Genomic DNA, 16288 nt, shown 5'->3' with positions numbered 1-16288 from the left:
GACTTCATGCTCTCCTCCGTGACCGCACCCCAGCCCTCATTTGCCCCTACCTCCTGCTCGGCTGCCTCGAGGCTTGCTTGACAAAGTGGTCACCGCCCACTATAGTGTCACGCTTCATATTGCAAGCGTATGTTTCAAGTGTTTCAGTTATTTCAGAGGTATGTTGCAAGTATTTCATGTGGATGTTGCATATGTTGCAATGGTTGTACACTTATGTTGCAAACGTCTGTTTTTTAGACATGTTGCAAGTGTGTTTATTTGGATGTTGCATGTGTTTCACACATGTGATGCATGTGCTTTATCTAGATGTTGCATATATTTTGCAATTACTTTCAAGCGTTTTCATGTGTTTTTACAAGTGTTTCAGACGTATGATGCAAGTGTTTCAACTGTTTTGAACGCATGTTGCAAATGTTTCATTTGGATGTTTCAAAAGTAGATCGGGTGTTGCATCTCTCTCCTCGCCTCGGGTGTAGTAGGCCTGCGTGGGGCGCGCGGCGTGGGTGGGGCACAAGTCGTTCGAGTGGCGCAGAACCCGAGCGAGTGGGGCGTGCGGCATGGAGCAGGCACGGGGCGTGGGGAGCAGCGGGCGGCGTGGGGGGCGAGCGACCTGAGTGGGGCACGAGTCGTTCGAGTGGCGCAGAACCCGAATGAGCGGGGCGTGCGACACATAGCAGGCGTAGGGCGCGGGGAGCAGCGTCCGGACGGGGCCTAGGGTCGAACATTCGGGCGCTAGCTTGTCCGATTCACCAACCGTGTATTCTTTTTTTTTGTGACAAGTTCCAACCGTGTATTCTTTGAATATTTCTTCCACAGTTGAGTACCACACTATTGTATTGCACTACCACGTAGTCGCATCAAGTTGCAGTGACACATGATAGCATACATAGTCATAGTTGTTCTTGTTCATGAGCATTATTTTTTTTCACCATAAACACAAAATCATGAAATCCACCCGGTCGCCAACCTTTTTTTTTTCCCCGTGGGCAGGAAAACACATTTGAGATGGAAGGAGGATAATTTAGGGTGCCACTAAATTTGGGGCGTTGGATAAGAATAAGATTATTGTTGGAGTTTCTTTTGGTATAAACCTTTTTTTTACAATAGGAAGTTAAATATGAACACTCTTGGAGATAGTTGTATCTGAAGTAACAATTTACCACCCGCTTGATTGAGTAGCATTTTTTTAGCGTCAAAGCCACTATTCACACTCCCTCAATCACCAAAAATGTAATTCCAAAACCTATACTATGAAAATATATTTCATGATGAATGTAATAACACTTAGTTAATATTATAAATATCATTCCTTTTTTTTTAATAAACTTAGTCAAATATCAGGTGGTTTGAAGCTAGAATGACATTCTTTTGGGGCAGATGAGAACGAGCAATTGCCACTCGAAGATTGTCATAATGCGCAAACATTTTCGTTTTCCAAATGTATCCACTTGAAAGGGCACCTCATGAATATACAGCTTAAAAAAAAAGTGCCATCGACATACAGATTAGGACAGGAAATTATTACAGGGGAGAAAACAACTGAAGAATTTTCGCAATCTTAGTTTCCAGTAATTTCCACGCTAATACATCACAAAAAGCGAACATTCAAGCACCTACAGTCCAACCAGTTAGCCTAAAGATAAAAATTTCAGTATGAGTTCCCTGCAATTTCAGGAACATCCTAGAATCAAACGGCCTCCTACATAGTGAAAGACGGGGAAAAAATTTATTGGTAATACCTGTGTGCAACAACCGTGCTGCCATATACTATACTTGGATGCGAAAAATGCAATGAGATTCTTTCAGTGGATGTCAATGCTGGATCTGCTTTAGCTTTTCTTCTTGGTTTTCATAATCTTCAAGCCTCTTCAACCACCGCAAACCGAGATCACAGCCTGCCTCAGCTGCAATTTGAAACTGTTCTTTAGCTAGCTTTATTGGATCCTGCTGCAGGTTCCTTTTCCTCATTTTCCCAGTTGATGGACTCTTGCCTGAGTTGAATCTCGTAATCACTTCAGGTATTTCAACACCTGAAAACAATTGCAATGTTAGGTGGAACGAATAATTAATTTGTAATAAGATGTTACATGCTTTAGAATGCCAAAAATAACCAATATTCCACAATCAATGATACAATAATGGTAACTAAGTTACCCAGACTCTATAGTTATCTCACAAACCTTTAAGAAGCAAGGATCCATATGCGACAGCAGCACCAGCATGTCCCTGGTGATGGTCAGAGTTCAAGTCTCAGAACACAAACCACAATCAAGTTATGTATACGAGAAACTGAACTTTGAGCATGTAATTCATATCATACTATCAATTATTTAGTTTTGTTGGAAAAAATTGACACCTTTTCTGAAGCTCTATGAAAACACCACAACGCGGAAGCTATATCTCTCTTAACACAGTCCCCAGTTAGATATACAGCACCGAGAAGATATAAAGCGCCAGGGTGCAGCTGCAATCAAGGACTCAGGTCAAAATAAAATAGTCCTGACAAATGGCATGTCAGAAAGCACAGGATCAGCATTCAGGTAAGCAGCATACTGCATACCTGATCAACAGCTTGCTCAATGTAATGGAAAGCCTGTTGATCTGACTGAACATAGTCATTCTACAAGAGCAACAGAGAAAAAACATCCATTAAAATGAACACAAATTCCATGAATATCAAATGGCCATTGCCTAACAAAAAACTAGGTGATTGAACCCAATGAGCGGAAGGGACAGGGGGTATGAACTGTGAAAACCTCAATTCTTAGTCGACATCCAAGTTCATACTGTGCATCTGGATCACCCATATTTGCAGCTTCAACCAACAAAGCAGCACCACTGCACACATGAAAAGGGAGCAGATTTTAATTCACATGGAATTCAATTGAGTCCACATCATGTATCATGAGATGGCAGCAACAAAAACAAATGTTCCAAAAAGAAGACAGCCATAGGCAAGGTCGATTTTACTTCCTATTGTATTTTGTGGCCTAATCGTGTGAGCAGATTTTAAGATGGTCCAACTTCAGCCCCATCTCTTGCAATTTGTTTTTATGTCGAGTTGCTAATCCCAAGGCACTTGTCTCCCAATGTAATTCAATTGAATGTTGAGGTAGCAAATTTGAAGCAACTAAATGGTGCATAATACTATTCTTGCGTGCTCAACATAAATATGTTGTTCGCAGCAACCTACAACAGCCAAATCTCAACCACTTCAAACAGACTACACAATAGTGATTAGTGAATGGTGATTGCGGATTACTATTGAGGCTTCTCACAGCTTGTGGGTTACTGATGAGATTTCAACCACTTACTATTTCTCTAATGCTACCCTATAGCTTGTAACCATTGATCAAGATCCTTAGGCATAGTTGCATCACAGTACAAAACTCGGCACTTCTATACACTAAACTTTCAATTGCAGTGACACTTTTTGGATGGAAATAGGAGGACACAAATAGTTGTCTAGCATAAAACATGTGCTGCTCAGCATACTAGCTATATCGATAACAAAATCAGTATGTGAATGCATGGCTTAAACAAATTGCGAGGCCTAAAAAAGAATTTAACTAATTATAACACTGTTAAATTTTGAAATAGACTTACGAAAGTCTTGTTAACTACTCCCTCCGTCCCAAATTATAAGATGTTTTGGCTTTTCGAGATACGTTGCATTTGCTATGCATATAGATATACACTATGTCTAGATACATAGTAAAAACAATACAATGTATCTAGAAAAGCTAAAACATCTTATAATTTGGAACGGATTTAGTAACTCTGATAGATATTAGGCACATATGAATCAGTTGCCAACTCTGCTAGCTAATTCACAACCCTAGAAAATGATACATAGTGGTATCATATGGCAGAAAACATATGATGAGCAGCATGCCTGCTAATGTAGGATGCATAATCAATATCGAGTTTCTGAAACCATAACACTGATAATTGTTCTACCATGCACTCATCATTGGTTTAGGACTCAATCAACTTAAAAGAAATATGTAAAAGACTTGTCAAAACAACAAAAGCATTGATGAAACTATTTTCGTGCATTTCCATGTTCCTGGAAGCAATAAAACAGAACATAGCAGCAACATAATTTATATGACAAAAAATCAGCACTACATTAGAATTACAAGAAGTAAAGTTACTCACACTGCCTTACAAGCTCCAGGAACATGATACTTGAAATGCATTTTGCCCAGCCAATACCTCGCATGTGTATTATCATTGTCAATCTCCAAAGCCAGCTCAAAGTTTTCCTTAGCGCCCTTTAGACATGAAAGTTTTGTAAAACGAGATATTAAGACATTAGTTTAAAAAAACAGTGTCAATCAGGTGGCCATGAGAGGTACACTTAGAAGGTTAAAGCGGGTTAAAGAACAAGGTCAGTGTAATCATCTGGTGGAATATCTCCATTCCACAACTCCAGCTGATTAATTCAGGGAATACTAGTGAACTCGTTACCCCAAGTTCTCTGCCAATGCTGGAGATATCACAAATTTCACCTACTAGGCTACAATCAATGAACCTTTTTTAGTGGATTAGGTGCTCCCTCATCTTATTGTGGAGAAATGGGGGCAGAAAGGAAGATAAACCCTAAGCCGTACCCTTAGAAGCGGGATGAGGCGCTTGTCGTTGCGGTCGGCGTAGTCGATGACGCGGTCGACCTCCTGGAGCGCACTCCATCCCTTGGCCACCAGCTCCATCGCCTTCTTGTTCCTGTCGTGCATCCATCTCTGCAACCAGACACCAAAATACGAAATAAACCGCGTCATCATTTCTGCTCGTCACCAGCGCCACCAGTATAAAACGTGGCTATCATCAGATGAGATCCACCCACGGCCCACTCGACGCGCCCTAACCTGTGGGTTCAGTGCGGCGGCGAGCTGGCTGGCGCGCATGGAAGAAGACGAAGACGAGGCGGCGGCGGACAGCCGCCGCGCTGACGCCGCGAGCATGACGGCGTGTTGGCCGAGGAGAGCGGCGCAGAGGCCTAGGCGCGGGCTACAGCTGGTGCTCTTGGCGGCGACGCCACCCCGCACTACCGTCGTATTCGTCTTCTTCCAGCGGCTGCGGGCGAGGGGAGCGTGGAAGCGGTGGGGGGAGCGGCCGCTCAGGCCATCGAGAGCCTGAGTCGCTGACCGGTGGCCCCGCGTGAGACTTCGAAGCTACACGCTCGCCGGATTCATGGGCCGGGCCGGGCCGGGCCGGGCTGAGCTTACTCGAGACCCGAAATTGTACCGTGACACGGGACCGGTTATGCGGACCTTGATTTTCCCCATCAAGCTCCAAAATTGGTATATATTGCCTCTCAACTTTCAAAAATCTTTAAACTATCTCCCTTCTAGGGTTAGAAGTGGTTTCAAGGCAATTTCATCTTTTTGAGTTAAAAAATTTCTCGCAAATACCTTATAAGATTTTTAAACCACGAAAAATGAAAGTTTCTAAAAAATATGAGAAAATTATAGGGATATATTGAGAAGACCCAAATAAAATATTTGGAGCTTGTGAAAAATATCTCCAAAAGCTTTTAAAAACTATAATTAACTCTAGGGACATATGAAAATATCTAGAAAATCTAAAAAAATCTTGAACATTCTAATTGATGTCTAAGGGCATTCCAAAACTTTCCATAACAAAAATGTGAGTTGGAACCAACAATAACATTGCATACATTTAATTTTAATGCTGTTGTGAAAAGTTTCTAAAACATATTTATATATTGATAAAATGTCTTGAGAATTTTCCAAATTTTCTATATATTTTTCCATTTTTTTTCTAAACCTAAATCTATTCTTAGAAGCTTTCGTAAATAATTTTAAGAGCTTTAAATTTTTTATTTGGGTTTGTCGTATCCTGATCTATCTCTAAGATTTTTCTCAAAAAAATTTAGAAGCTTAAAGACATTTTATTTGGTTTTGTCATGTCCTAATCTATCTCTATTCCAAATTAAAAGATGTTTTGGCTTTTCAAGTTACGTAATTTTTGTTATGCACTTAGATATACACCATGCCTAGATACATAGTAAAATTGATATATTTAGAAAAGTCAAAACGTCTTATAGTTTAAAATGGAGGGATTATCTTTTATGAGCGAGATTTTGAAAATGATTGGAGGAACCCAACAAATATACTCCCAACTTTTTTAGCTACTTGGAAAGCTTATTGATTTACCAGTGGTTTTCATGGAACTATTGGAGATGCTCTTATACAATGACTTGGAGTTAATAAAGATCTTCTCGAACCGATCGTCAATCGTTGAGGCGACCTTTACCTATCCCTGTAAAGTCATCGTTTTGTGATAAAATATAGAGTCAGGGCTTCTTTGGATCCATACAACTAAAAGTTGAGGATCTATTGGATTCTCATGTAATGTCTTACCTATCACCTATCTAACAATTACTGTTTTTTCCTAACTAACACAACTAATAGTCAGCTGGGTGGATCCAAACGGTACATTGGCATGCCATGGAGAGTTGATATGCCAATGTAGCCTTCAAATCCAAACGGTACATTGGCATGCCATGGAGAGTTGGTGTAGCCTTCAAAAAATGTGCGTTAGCCTTCTACGTTGGCATGCCACATATGCAGGCATATGATAATTATTAATATTTGGACCTTGTGCAGCACAAATATCCTAAGAAAATTGTTCCCATGGGGAGTCTAGCCTAGAACTTGAGGTGCTACTGAGCCTCTTGTAACCACTAGACTGTAGATCCTTTTGCACCTTTGAACTAGTTTGGGGATTGTTGGTGCAATTTGCTTCTTATGTTATAATATGCTAAAAAGAAGTATACTTATGTTATCTTATATGGATACGGATTTTCTGTTGTCATAATCTTCTTCAATATCAGAGTGGTTGATTGCATGAATTTTCTATTTGTTGTCCATGGTCCTTAGTCCTACGATAAGACTCGTCCAACCGCTCCACTCTCTACAGTGATACGGACTGCATTGCTAACGTCAAGGAAAGGTATTTTGAGTATTGATTTTATCAGAAGAAAAATACAAGATGATCCTATTCTCAGATGTGAGGGCATGAGAATGAGACCAGAAGATCCATGGCTGCACCTAATTCCGGACGTTGACCTGGGACAACTTGTCAGGTCGGGAACACATGTTTTTATGGTCACTTACCAGGTCAAGTCTTCTCTTGAAGATACAGCGACTGAAGGAAATAAGAAAACAAAAAAAAAAAAGTGTATAATGTGATCGTATCAATCTGTACACTGTATATCATATAAACTTGTGTACAACGATCACATCCTTCAGATGCCTGTAATTCTCGCGTTTTAGTACTCTTAAGCAAACATGGAGAATTCTCACTTTTCCTCATGTACTTTTTCAGTGTGTGATTCTAATTCTAGTAACTTCGAAGCATAATAACTCATGGAGCAGCAAGTCAGCTAGGCCTCAAGAACTTGGCAGTGGAGGATGTTGTTCTTGGCGCGGCTGCGGCCAGCGAGGTTGGACAGCAGGCCCGTGACGAAGCTCTTGGTACGCGCTTTGCCGGCGAGGGTCTGCCACCGCTGGTTTCCTGCCCCGGCCGCGACGTCGACGGCCGAGACGCTCATGTCGTTGCGGACGACGCAGAGCCTTCCGTGGAGGGAGACAATGGCGGCCGCCTCCGCCGCCTGGGAGCTCCCTCGGTGCTGCTTGCTGTCAACGCAGGTGGTCCACGCGTCCGCGGCCTCGTCGTAGGCCCTCAACCGGCAGCCGTCCTTGCAGTCGGCAGCGTAGAGCCGGCCGTCGACGCACGCGCTGGGGCTCCGCCAGCCGTTGACCATGCCGTCGAGGACGACGGACCACGCGTCGGCCTCCGGGGAGTACGCCTGGCTCAGCACCTGCTGCTGCTGCGCGCCTATGCCCTTCACGTACCACCGCCCGCCGTGCACCGCGCTGACGAACGGCGCCATCGGCGCGGCCATCTCGGCCACGAAGCACCACCGGTTCTTGGCCGGGTCGAACACCTCGGCAGACCTGAGCCCTCCCCCGCCGCCGCCGCCGCCGCTCTCGCCGCCCGCGACGTACAGGCGGTTGCCCATGACGCACACGTCGAAGCACTGCCGGCGGCGCAGCATGTCCGGCGCGCGGTGCCACCGGTTGCTCCGTGCGCTGTAGAACACCACCCGGCGCATGGCGCCGCCGCCCCTGCGTGGGTCCCTGCCGCCGAGCAGGTACAAGTGGCAGCCGCCGAGCACGGCGCAGCCGAACCCGTCGGCCTCCGCGTACTCGCGCGGCACGGGCGGCAGCGCGCGCCACGCTCCGCGCGACGGGTCGAGCACGTCCCACGACACGCGCCCGTCCCTGCCGTCGCGCTTCACGGCGTACAGCCACTGCTCCGCGAGCCCGAGCCGCCGGCGGAGGCCGTAGAAGTAGTTACCGGCGAGCAGGCGGCACCACTTCCGGCACACCAGCCTCAGCTTCCAGTGGTCAGCTCTGGGCACCCGGATGAGACAGGCAATGGCGAGGTCGTCCGGAAGGCCCGGGAGCAGCGGGCACTGCCCTCCGCGGCTGCTCCGGTCTGCGCCTGTGCTCGGCCGCGGCTTCAGCGGGTGGATGGACGCCCTGAGGCTCGGTTGCACGCACGCCTTGGACACCGGGATTCTCCTCGCCGCGGCGGCGGCGGATGATCTGTCCACCCGGCAAAAGCATGCAGAGCTGTCAACCTGCGGCGAGCCATCACAAGAAACAGAAATTGTTAGGTTGTTCAACAAACTGTCAAGAGGTAGGCCAAATCATAAATAAAAGAAGAAGCACCATAATTGGTGTTGTTGGGAATTAAATTGAGTGTGCTTATTTTCCCACAGACGTGATTGGTTCATGAAACTTTAGAGTGATCAGACAAGAGCATGAGACAGACACTGAATGGTGTCATGAAGCAGCAACTACTTACTACAGAAGTAGTTGAACAACTACCTTCTGGGGGACCAAGTTTGATGGCATCGCCATGCAAGTTTCACCATGAAGGATCGAAGGGCATTAGCAACGGCGCTGATGATATGTTCACATCAATACATTTTCTCTAGAGGAAGCAGTGGTGACCGTATTATCATGCAACTAAGCAGCTCAATGAATTTTCCGCAGGTCAAATGAAAATGATTTGTAAACTGAATTCACTTGTTCTACTCTGCGCAGAATTATGTGCGATTACATTAAAAAAAGCATAATCTTTTCTAGAAGAACGTCAATAATTCTCACATGGAAAAGTCGCCGTAAGAAAATATCTAGATGCTCATACTGACAGACGCTAACAGACTTCCATCTGAGTTCAGAACAAGATTGCTTGGCCATTTTTTCCTCGTGTGTTTATTCTGAATTAGATTATAATTCTATGAAGTCCAACCGACCAAAACACCTTCAAAGTGATCGATCGATGGGAAAATACAGTATGGTGAACTGATTGTCTGTCTGAATAAGAACAACAGGCTTACCGTTACAGGCCAGAACCCAGAAACATCGTCAGAGATTTCCAAAAACCTGCTCGACTAAAGCAATCCAACGATGGCATGTATGCACATAAGCAAGGAATATATGTAATCCATGAGATGAACAGAAGCAGAGGAGGAGAGGGACAGAGAGAGGGAAAGAAAGAGAGACTCACCAACGAAGCTGCTCTGTTCCTTCTGTCCATGTCTGCTCCTGAACCAACGAATCGACAAGCTGTCTGCAGCTGCAAGAAGTCAAGAACCACCCGATCACCACCGGACATCACACCATTGCTATCCCCAGCCTCTCCGTTGGCAAATGGCAGCCTCAACCGGAGTCTCCCAACCAGAAACTCCTTCCAGCACCCTGCTGCCTTTCTGCTTCTGCAATTGCGAGGACGAAGACGAGAAAGAACAAAGAAGTATCGACTGGCGACTGGTGACCCCAAATGGAGGCCGCACCTCGCATTAAAGCCTGGCTTGTGTGCCTGCCAGTGGACCCGGTCCGCAGCTGCGGCACACACAGAGCACTCAGGGCAGGGCGCCACCAGGCCCACCACTGCCCACAGGCCCCTTTCCGTTGCTGGCATTTCGTCTCCTTCTCAGTCAACCACTCCTGTTCGTCACGTCAGCATAGCTGATCAGTGCACTCCTTGCCCTGAAGATTATCCTCCAGGTCATTTGGGTGCTTGTCACCTGACCAGCTAGCTGTTCTCCTCCTGATGCTGAAAGATGAACTCCTAAATTTTGCAGTGTAACAAACTGCTTTTGTTTCTCCTGCCTGTTTGTTTCTTTGTTTGCAGCTGCTCTGAATAGATCAGCAGAAATTAACATTTTTTAGCACAAACTCGACGTATGCATGCTTAACAGCTTTAGTTTTTTTGAGGGAAATAGGAGAGGGTGCCCCCTACTGTGCTTTTATTGAATTTTTAAAAACAGAGTACATGTCTTACAAAGGGTCTTCAAGAAACATAGAAAGAAATGAAAAAAATCTGAAGAATTACACATAAACTTGTAGCCATTGAGAAAATAACGGTGCTAAACTGCTTTTTGCTCTTAAAAAGAAAGAATAACTTGAGCAAACTCTCTTCTGAAGACTGATCTGCAATGGACAATTGAAGGCTGCACTTGCTTAAATATGGTATCATTTCTAACAGTCTAGATAGACCAAGTCATTGTCACTATAATCTCCAGAAAAAAGGGAGTCAGAGCTGATTTTTGAAGGACACCAGGGTTCCATATGGATCAGATGGCTGCTGAATAATCAGACCCAGAGTAGCCCAACAAGATTGAGAAAAAGGACAAGCTAGAAACAAATGAATCAGAGATTCTTCCACAGCTGGTTGAGAAAGGACACAATTATAATCTTCCAACACCATTCTTTTCCTTCTCAGGAGTTCTCTGGTGCTAAGCCTGTCCTTTAGCAATAGCTAGAAGAAAAAAATTCTTTTGTTTTGACAACAGGATTTCCATAGCCAAGAGAAGACAGGATGAACATGCGTGGTACCAGTTAGTTGCACATATGCACATTTTGAAGTAAAAATATTAGAACCCCAGATATACACCCAAGAATCAAATCCTCCTTGCAAGTCTAAGGATTGCACAATGACTGAATGCTGAATAAACTGTTGATAGGCTTCTTTAGATAGTGGCAGATAAAAAAGATCATGGAGAGTAGGTGACTGGCAAACCTGGTGTACAGTGATGTATTTATCCTTCACAAAGGAGAAAAGCTCTGGCATGCTTGTACTGAATGAGAAACCATTCCAAGAATCTAACCAAAAGAAACATGAACACCCATTATTAACAGTGGCCATTGCCATTCGGCCCATTCCCTTGAAAGCAGGTAACAATTTCTGAATATCACGCCACCAGAAGGATCCTTTACGAGTTATAGATGGTGGCTTACCATTAGAGTATCTAGCTTCCCAAACAAGATGAGCCTAAGGGATGTCCAATCCGTTAAAGAACTTATGCAGATTTTTTAGGAGCAAGCTCTGATTCTGAGTTTGTAAATTGATGACTCCCAACCCACCATTTGCCTTTGTGTCACAAATCATTGGCCAAGCTGTCTTTGGTGGCTTCTTATTATTATTTACATCTGAACCACGCCACAGACAATGCTTTCAGAATTTATCAATTTGTTTAATAACAGTCTTTGGAAGTAGATAAGTAGACATAACAAACGTTGGGAGGGCACTGAACACTGCATTGGTTAGTCGGAGGTGGCCAGCTTGACGGAGGATGGTAGAAATACGCTTAACAGCTTTAGTCTTTCTGGATACAGCTAGTTATAGTCGCAGAACTTTCATGAACGCGTTCCATTTGTAAGTGATACGTGTGGTGTGACGGCAAAGCGAGAACAGAAGGTCGACGTCGGCCACGGCCACTACGTAACTACGTAACAGAACCTCGAAAAGCAGGAAAGCAGACAAGAGGGAACGGCAAGCGACAGCGTCAATAGTCAGGATCAGGCGAATGCAGAGACGAATACGTGCGCCTAAACTAAGTGTTGGAGACTTGGAGTTCCTTGGAATCAAAACAAGGGGAAACAGGTGAGGTGTGATCGGTGGCCTCACATCGCCGGGAGATGATAGGTCAATTTGCAGGAGCAATCATAATTCATAGGATAGGGCTGCACGGCCAGCATATGATCTCGATGACAATGCGCACCATATTTATTTATTTTTTCCTTTAAAAAAAGAAGCACAAAGATGCTTTTCAACTAGGGATGTCAAATGCATGAGCTTTCTTCACCCCTGCGGGGAAAACCTTGTAGAGACCATGTTTTCAATAGGTTTGTGGACCAGGTAAAGGTGACCATAATTGTACTATAGCCTATAGGGTAGAAAAAATGTGTTTAATCGATGGTATTTTAGACATTTTGCAAATTGTCTCACCATAAAAGACAGATAAAAAATCATGTCACGCAAGGTATAAGATGTTTCGTTGTTTCTAGATATTGCTTTTAGAGCATCTCTAACAATGCTAACCAAAACAGACCATCTACTTGTTTGATTGGGTAGCCACCTATTTTAGTTTTCTCCGACAACACTAACTAAAGCATGCCTCCCAAATAGATACTTCTTCAAACGCGAATAAAATAGAGCCTTCCCATTGATTTAGATTCCAGTTGGCTAATACCTGCACGACACGTGCCGCCCCAGCAATTGGAGGCCACGGGTCCTGCTGGGTCCACTTCCAGCCCTTCTTTCTTGTGTCAAAATAACTCTGCCCCGTCTCCTCACCTGCCAAAGTAAATAAAAAAAACCAGAAAACAGACCTCGCTGCCTCCACCAAAGAAACACCGTACCTCGCCGCCTCCGCCTTCGCTTTCACGCCTTTTCCTCTTCCCCAGCTGCGACGCTCGCAGGTGCAGTGCCTAGCCCTACCGGAAGCTACATGCGTCGATTGAATCGCTTCGTCGCTTCTTCCTCTCCCTTGGCCGCGGAGCGTGTGGATGTCGCTGGCCGCTGTGCGCCGCAGTATGATGGAGGGACGGTGTCGCAGGGTCAAAACCGCGGCGAGCATTGTTGTTTGAGTTGGTGTCATAGTACGTATCTCCGGTGGCTCAGGTGGACTTAAGAACACAAGAATCATAGAGAGGACGCAACGGTTTATCCTGGTTCGGGTCAATCGATGCCCTACGTCTAGTAGCTGATGATCCTTATAGTTAAGAGCACCCAAAATGGGAGGGGTTACAATAGAGTGTACAAGAGAAAGGAAGAGATTTGATTGGGGGTTAGCTCGATGCTAATCCTGAGGTTGCCTCGCCACCGGTGGAGTCTTCCCCTTGTCGGAGAGGAGGAAGACGACAAGTGCGGTGGAGGGCTCTCGATGCTCCTCTCTCTCTAGGTTGCTCTGCTCTCGGTGCTGAGCAGGAGCGGATGGATGAGGAATGGAATGATCTGTCTAGGATCGTCCTCCTGCCTCTAGAATTCAACCTTATCACTTATATATCGAGATAGGTCAGGTACATGGCAGTTTAGGGGGTTGAGCCTATGGTCTACATGCGCCGGAGTCTAGGAGGGTCTTACAACGGTGCTCTATGAACCGTGGAGGTGTCGTGGTGCCGAAGAAGCCTTGGGCGTTATCCGGCTGCTCTGTTCTGACACTCTACGTGTCAGGTTTTGTCGGCTTAGACCGGCCTCCCCCAGGTGGACCTTCTAGAGTCTTCTTGGTGGCGAAGGAGGTTGGCTCCAGAGGCTAACGCATGGGCCCGAGAGCCCCCGAGCCCCCGGAGGCCGAGGGGGAACTTGTCTTCTTGTGTCACACCCCGTGCATGACCTTGTCGGGGGAGCGGCTGACAAGGCCACGTCCAAGGTGCTACGTCGAGGAACCCCCAAGCCTTGATGGCTCGGGGCTTGTCTTCTTGTGCCCGGGCCTTGGCTGGTGTCATAGGCCGGGCAGGAGCCGAGGGCCGGGCTTAGGTTTCCCGTCAATTGGGAGCCTAAGGCTTGGGTAAGCCCTCGAGCCCTGAGCAGAGACCCTAGCGTGCTCGAACTCGGGCAAGTTCCTTAGTCTGAGGGTGCGCACGAGCGTACCCGATCGGTATAGCCCCTGAGGCCTCGGACGATCCTAGAGGGATCAGGAGGGTCTCTTCGGTCAGGAACCATAGATCCCGAGGCTTAACATACTCATATGTTAGGATCTCATCAGGAGCCCCCGAGCCCTTCGTGGCCTCACTTATATGTGATGGCGACGAGGGGTTGAATTCGATCTTTCGATGACCGAACTTAGCCATGACGGGGATAGCTTCCGCTGATGGGAGTGTGATGCCCTATGTGGGGCCCTTTCCCTAGTGTGATGGGGGCTGCTCGGCTATCATGGCCGGGTAGTAGTGGTGCTGACCCTTCTTTTGATCCTATGTCACGTAGGTCTACAGTTCGAGCGAGGGTTTGGTGAACTTGTCTGGGAGTTACTAACTTTAGGCCTGGGAGCACCCTTCTTTTTGGTCGGAGCCTACCGTGGGTTGGGTGATCAAGAGCGTCTGGGCTCTAGCTCAAGGCCACATGATCACCTAGTGTGCCATGCCCTTCTGGGGCTTTAGTAGCAGGCCCTGATCCTCTCGGACTGGCCTTCATGGGCTGACCTTATATGGCCATAGGTTGGGGTGCGGGGAGCGCGCCGAGCTCGAGCAAGGGACCCTCATTGGGCCCACCACTCAGCGGCTCCCGACCCAACTCTGGAGAGTTGGTTGGTTTTAGGGGTGCGTCGCCCGAGCATCCGTCGATCGGGGGGTTATGTTGCTCCATCTGGGTAGTCGACGTAGCCCCCGAGGCCGTTGTGGGGCCTCCTTGTCAGTGGGCGTGGTGGCTTCTAGGCATGTCCCGTCCGCTGACGCTCTGTGCAGGCGATTGATGGCGCCTAGGATGCCGCGCTCGGTGGAGGAGTTATGGCATGCACTCCTATGCCATCCCACTTCGTCTAGGAGATGGGACATCGGGTCACGTGGTGTGGATCTGGTGGAGGAGGAGCCACGACACTTGGCGTGTGTAGATCTAGGCCGTTGATGGTAGTTGATGGGCCTGAGGGTCGACGGCGGCTGCCACCACGGCGTAGGCTATTTCAGGGCAGTGGATTTTGACGCCGTATATTATAATCGGGTCGTTCCCAATTAATGAAATGAAATTACTTTCGTTTGTAATCTTATTGCTCACTATTGACGGTCACTAACATCAATTATAAACCATCAACATAACCTGTATTTAGACTTAATTCCATCACCAAACATAGGTATATGGGTTTAAACTAATAAATTCCACGAGTTTTGGTGAATCTGTGTTTTCAGCAGGGTTTATCTAGAAAACCGCTAAGGGGACCTATTCATCAAAGGAAATCACGTAATTCTATAGCATAACCAACGTGGAAAGACTCTAGAAGACTTCTAGGTGGCTTTCCATGAAGCAGAGCCTGAGACACTGACATGTGGGGCCGGCCAGCCCCATAAGCAGGCCGCCCAACCCCTGGGGTCCACCAGTCAGCCCCTCATTGCTAAGTCGGTTCCCCACCGCCTCTTAGGTTGCATCTACGCCGTCCTTTAAGTCGGTTTGATCCAAGGGCTCACATTAGACGCTCTGCCCTATATAAACAGCCATATACCCCCCTCCCTAGGTAGATCCTTGAAACCTTAATTCATACCATGAGAATTAGAGCCAGCTATCAAGAGAAGATTAGTCCTCAATAGGATCTAGTCTTATAAATAGAAATAGTGAGATAGAGAGTGAGGGAAGAGTTTGGAGGAGGTGCCGGCCTGTCGGTGCTCTCTCTACGGCTTGTACCTTGGTGGATTCAAGTTCTATCTAAGCTTGCTTTTGAGATTTCTCTAGTAATCAACTTTTGATTTAAGTAAGCATCTTGTTTATATTGTTCATCAGGTTTGTGACTCTTTTGAGTGCTTTATTCACTACATAGGGGGAGTAAAGTATTAATCATAAGTGTAAGCATGGTGCTTAGACTTGGGTTAATCATGGATGCACCCTACATTCTAAAAGGTGGTAGATCACGTGAGTGACATAAGTTCTATATAGCCTATACTATATAGCTTCGTTGATCCTTTGTAGTCCACCTCCCGTCTATTGGCGCACGTAGGACGCGGTTGTGAAGGAAAGCATCCTTTGCTGGTGCCTTTCCCTAGTAATGTCCTTAGTTGGATAGTAGAATACATAAGCTTATCCAAGTCAGAACTAGAGAACTTTAGTTATTCTCTCTATGCTTCTATTTATCTTTAGCCTTGTTACTACTCCTAGTTAAGTTAAACCTTAACCTAGTCGCTACCCCTTGTTAAGTTAGACCGTAGTTAGTCCCACATGTTTTCTTGTGGATATGATACTTGGAATACTTCTAGGTAAA

At 46.0% G+C, this 16288-nt stretch overlaps 2 protein-coding genes across 4 annotated transcripts; both read right to left on the bottom strand.

Moving 5' to 3' along the window:
• Positions 1-1428: 1428 nt before the first annotated feature.
• On the bottom strand, positions 1429-5122 carry LOC136463000 (uncharacterized). Of its 2 annotated transcripts, XR_010760868.1 has the most exons (9): positions 4872-5122; positions 4617-4745; positions 4162-4277; positions 2757-2838; positions 2561-2620; positions 2357-2464; positions 2181-2226; positions 1740-2030; positions 1429-1662 (listed from the first exon to the last, which is right to left on the bottom strand). XR_010760868.1 is itself a non-coding variant. In XM_066462051.1 (8 exons), exons 1-8 carry the CDS (start codon positions 4965-4967, stop codon positions 1813-1815), a joined length of 855 nt encoding a protein of 284 aa, XP_066318148.1. In that variant the 5' UTR covers positions 4968-5122; the 3' UTR covers positions 1431-1812. The 2 variants fall into 2 exon arrangements, 1 of the variants encoding a protein (XP_066318148.1); XM_066462051.1 differs by having other exon boundaries at positions 1431-2030.
• A 2065-nt stretch (positions 5123-7187) lies between these two features.
• LOC136462999 (F-box/kelch-repeat protein At1g55270-like) lies at positions 7188-9890 on the bottom strand. 2 transcript variants are annotated; one of them, XM_066462049.1, is made up of 2 exons: positions 9613-9890; positions 7188-8677 (listed from the first exon to the last, which is right to left on the bottom strand). In XM_066462049.1, the coding sequence occupies exons 1-2, from the start codon at positions 9718-9720 to the stop codon at positions 7415-7417; spliced, it is 1371 nt and encodes a 456-aa protein (XP_066318146.1). In that variant the 5' UTR covers positions 9721-9890; the 3' UTR covers positions 7188-7414. The 2 variants fall into 2 exon arrangements, with proteins under 2 accessions (XP_066318146.1, XP_066318147.1); XM_066462050.1 differs by lacking the exon at positions 9613-9890 and adding an exon at positions 8928-9433.
• Between the last annotated feature and the right edge of the window lie 6398 nt (positions 9891-16288).

Source organism: Miscanthus floridulus, chromosome 7, assembly GCF_019320115.1.
Source record: "Miscanthus floridulus cultivar M001 chromosome 7, ASM1932011v1, whole genome shotgun sequence".
In the NCBI taxonomy this organism is placed as follows: Eukaryota; Viridiplantae; Streptophyta; class Magnoliopsida; order Poales; family Poaceae; genus Miscanthus; species Miscanthus floridulus.
This window is presented reverse-complemented; position numbering and strand designations above follow the sequence as displayed.

Coding starts and splice junctions, on each gene's coding strand:
- LOC136463000 (XM_066462051.1), bottom strand. CDS start 4,967: ATGCTCGCGGCGTCAGCGCGGCGGCTGTCCGCCGCCGCCTCGTCTTCG. Junction 2,839..4,161: donor CCTGGAGCTTGTAAGGCAGT/GTGAGTAACTTT, acceptor TCATGTGTGCAG/TGGTGCTGCTTTGTTGGTTG. Junction 2,621..2,756: donor GATGTCGACTAAGAATTGAG/GTTTTCACAGTT, acceptor TTGCTCTTGTAG/AATGACTATGTTCAGTCAGA.
- LOC136462999 (XM_066462049.1), bottom strand. CDS start 9,720: ATGTCCGGTGGTGATCGGGTGGTTCTTGACTTCTTGCAGCTGCAGACA. Junction 8,678..9,612: donor GGAACAGAGCAGCTTCGTTG/GTGAGTCTCTCT, acceptor GGCTCGCCGCAG/GTTGACAGCTCTGCATGCTT.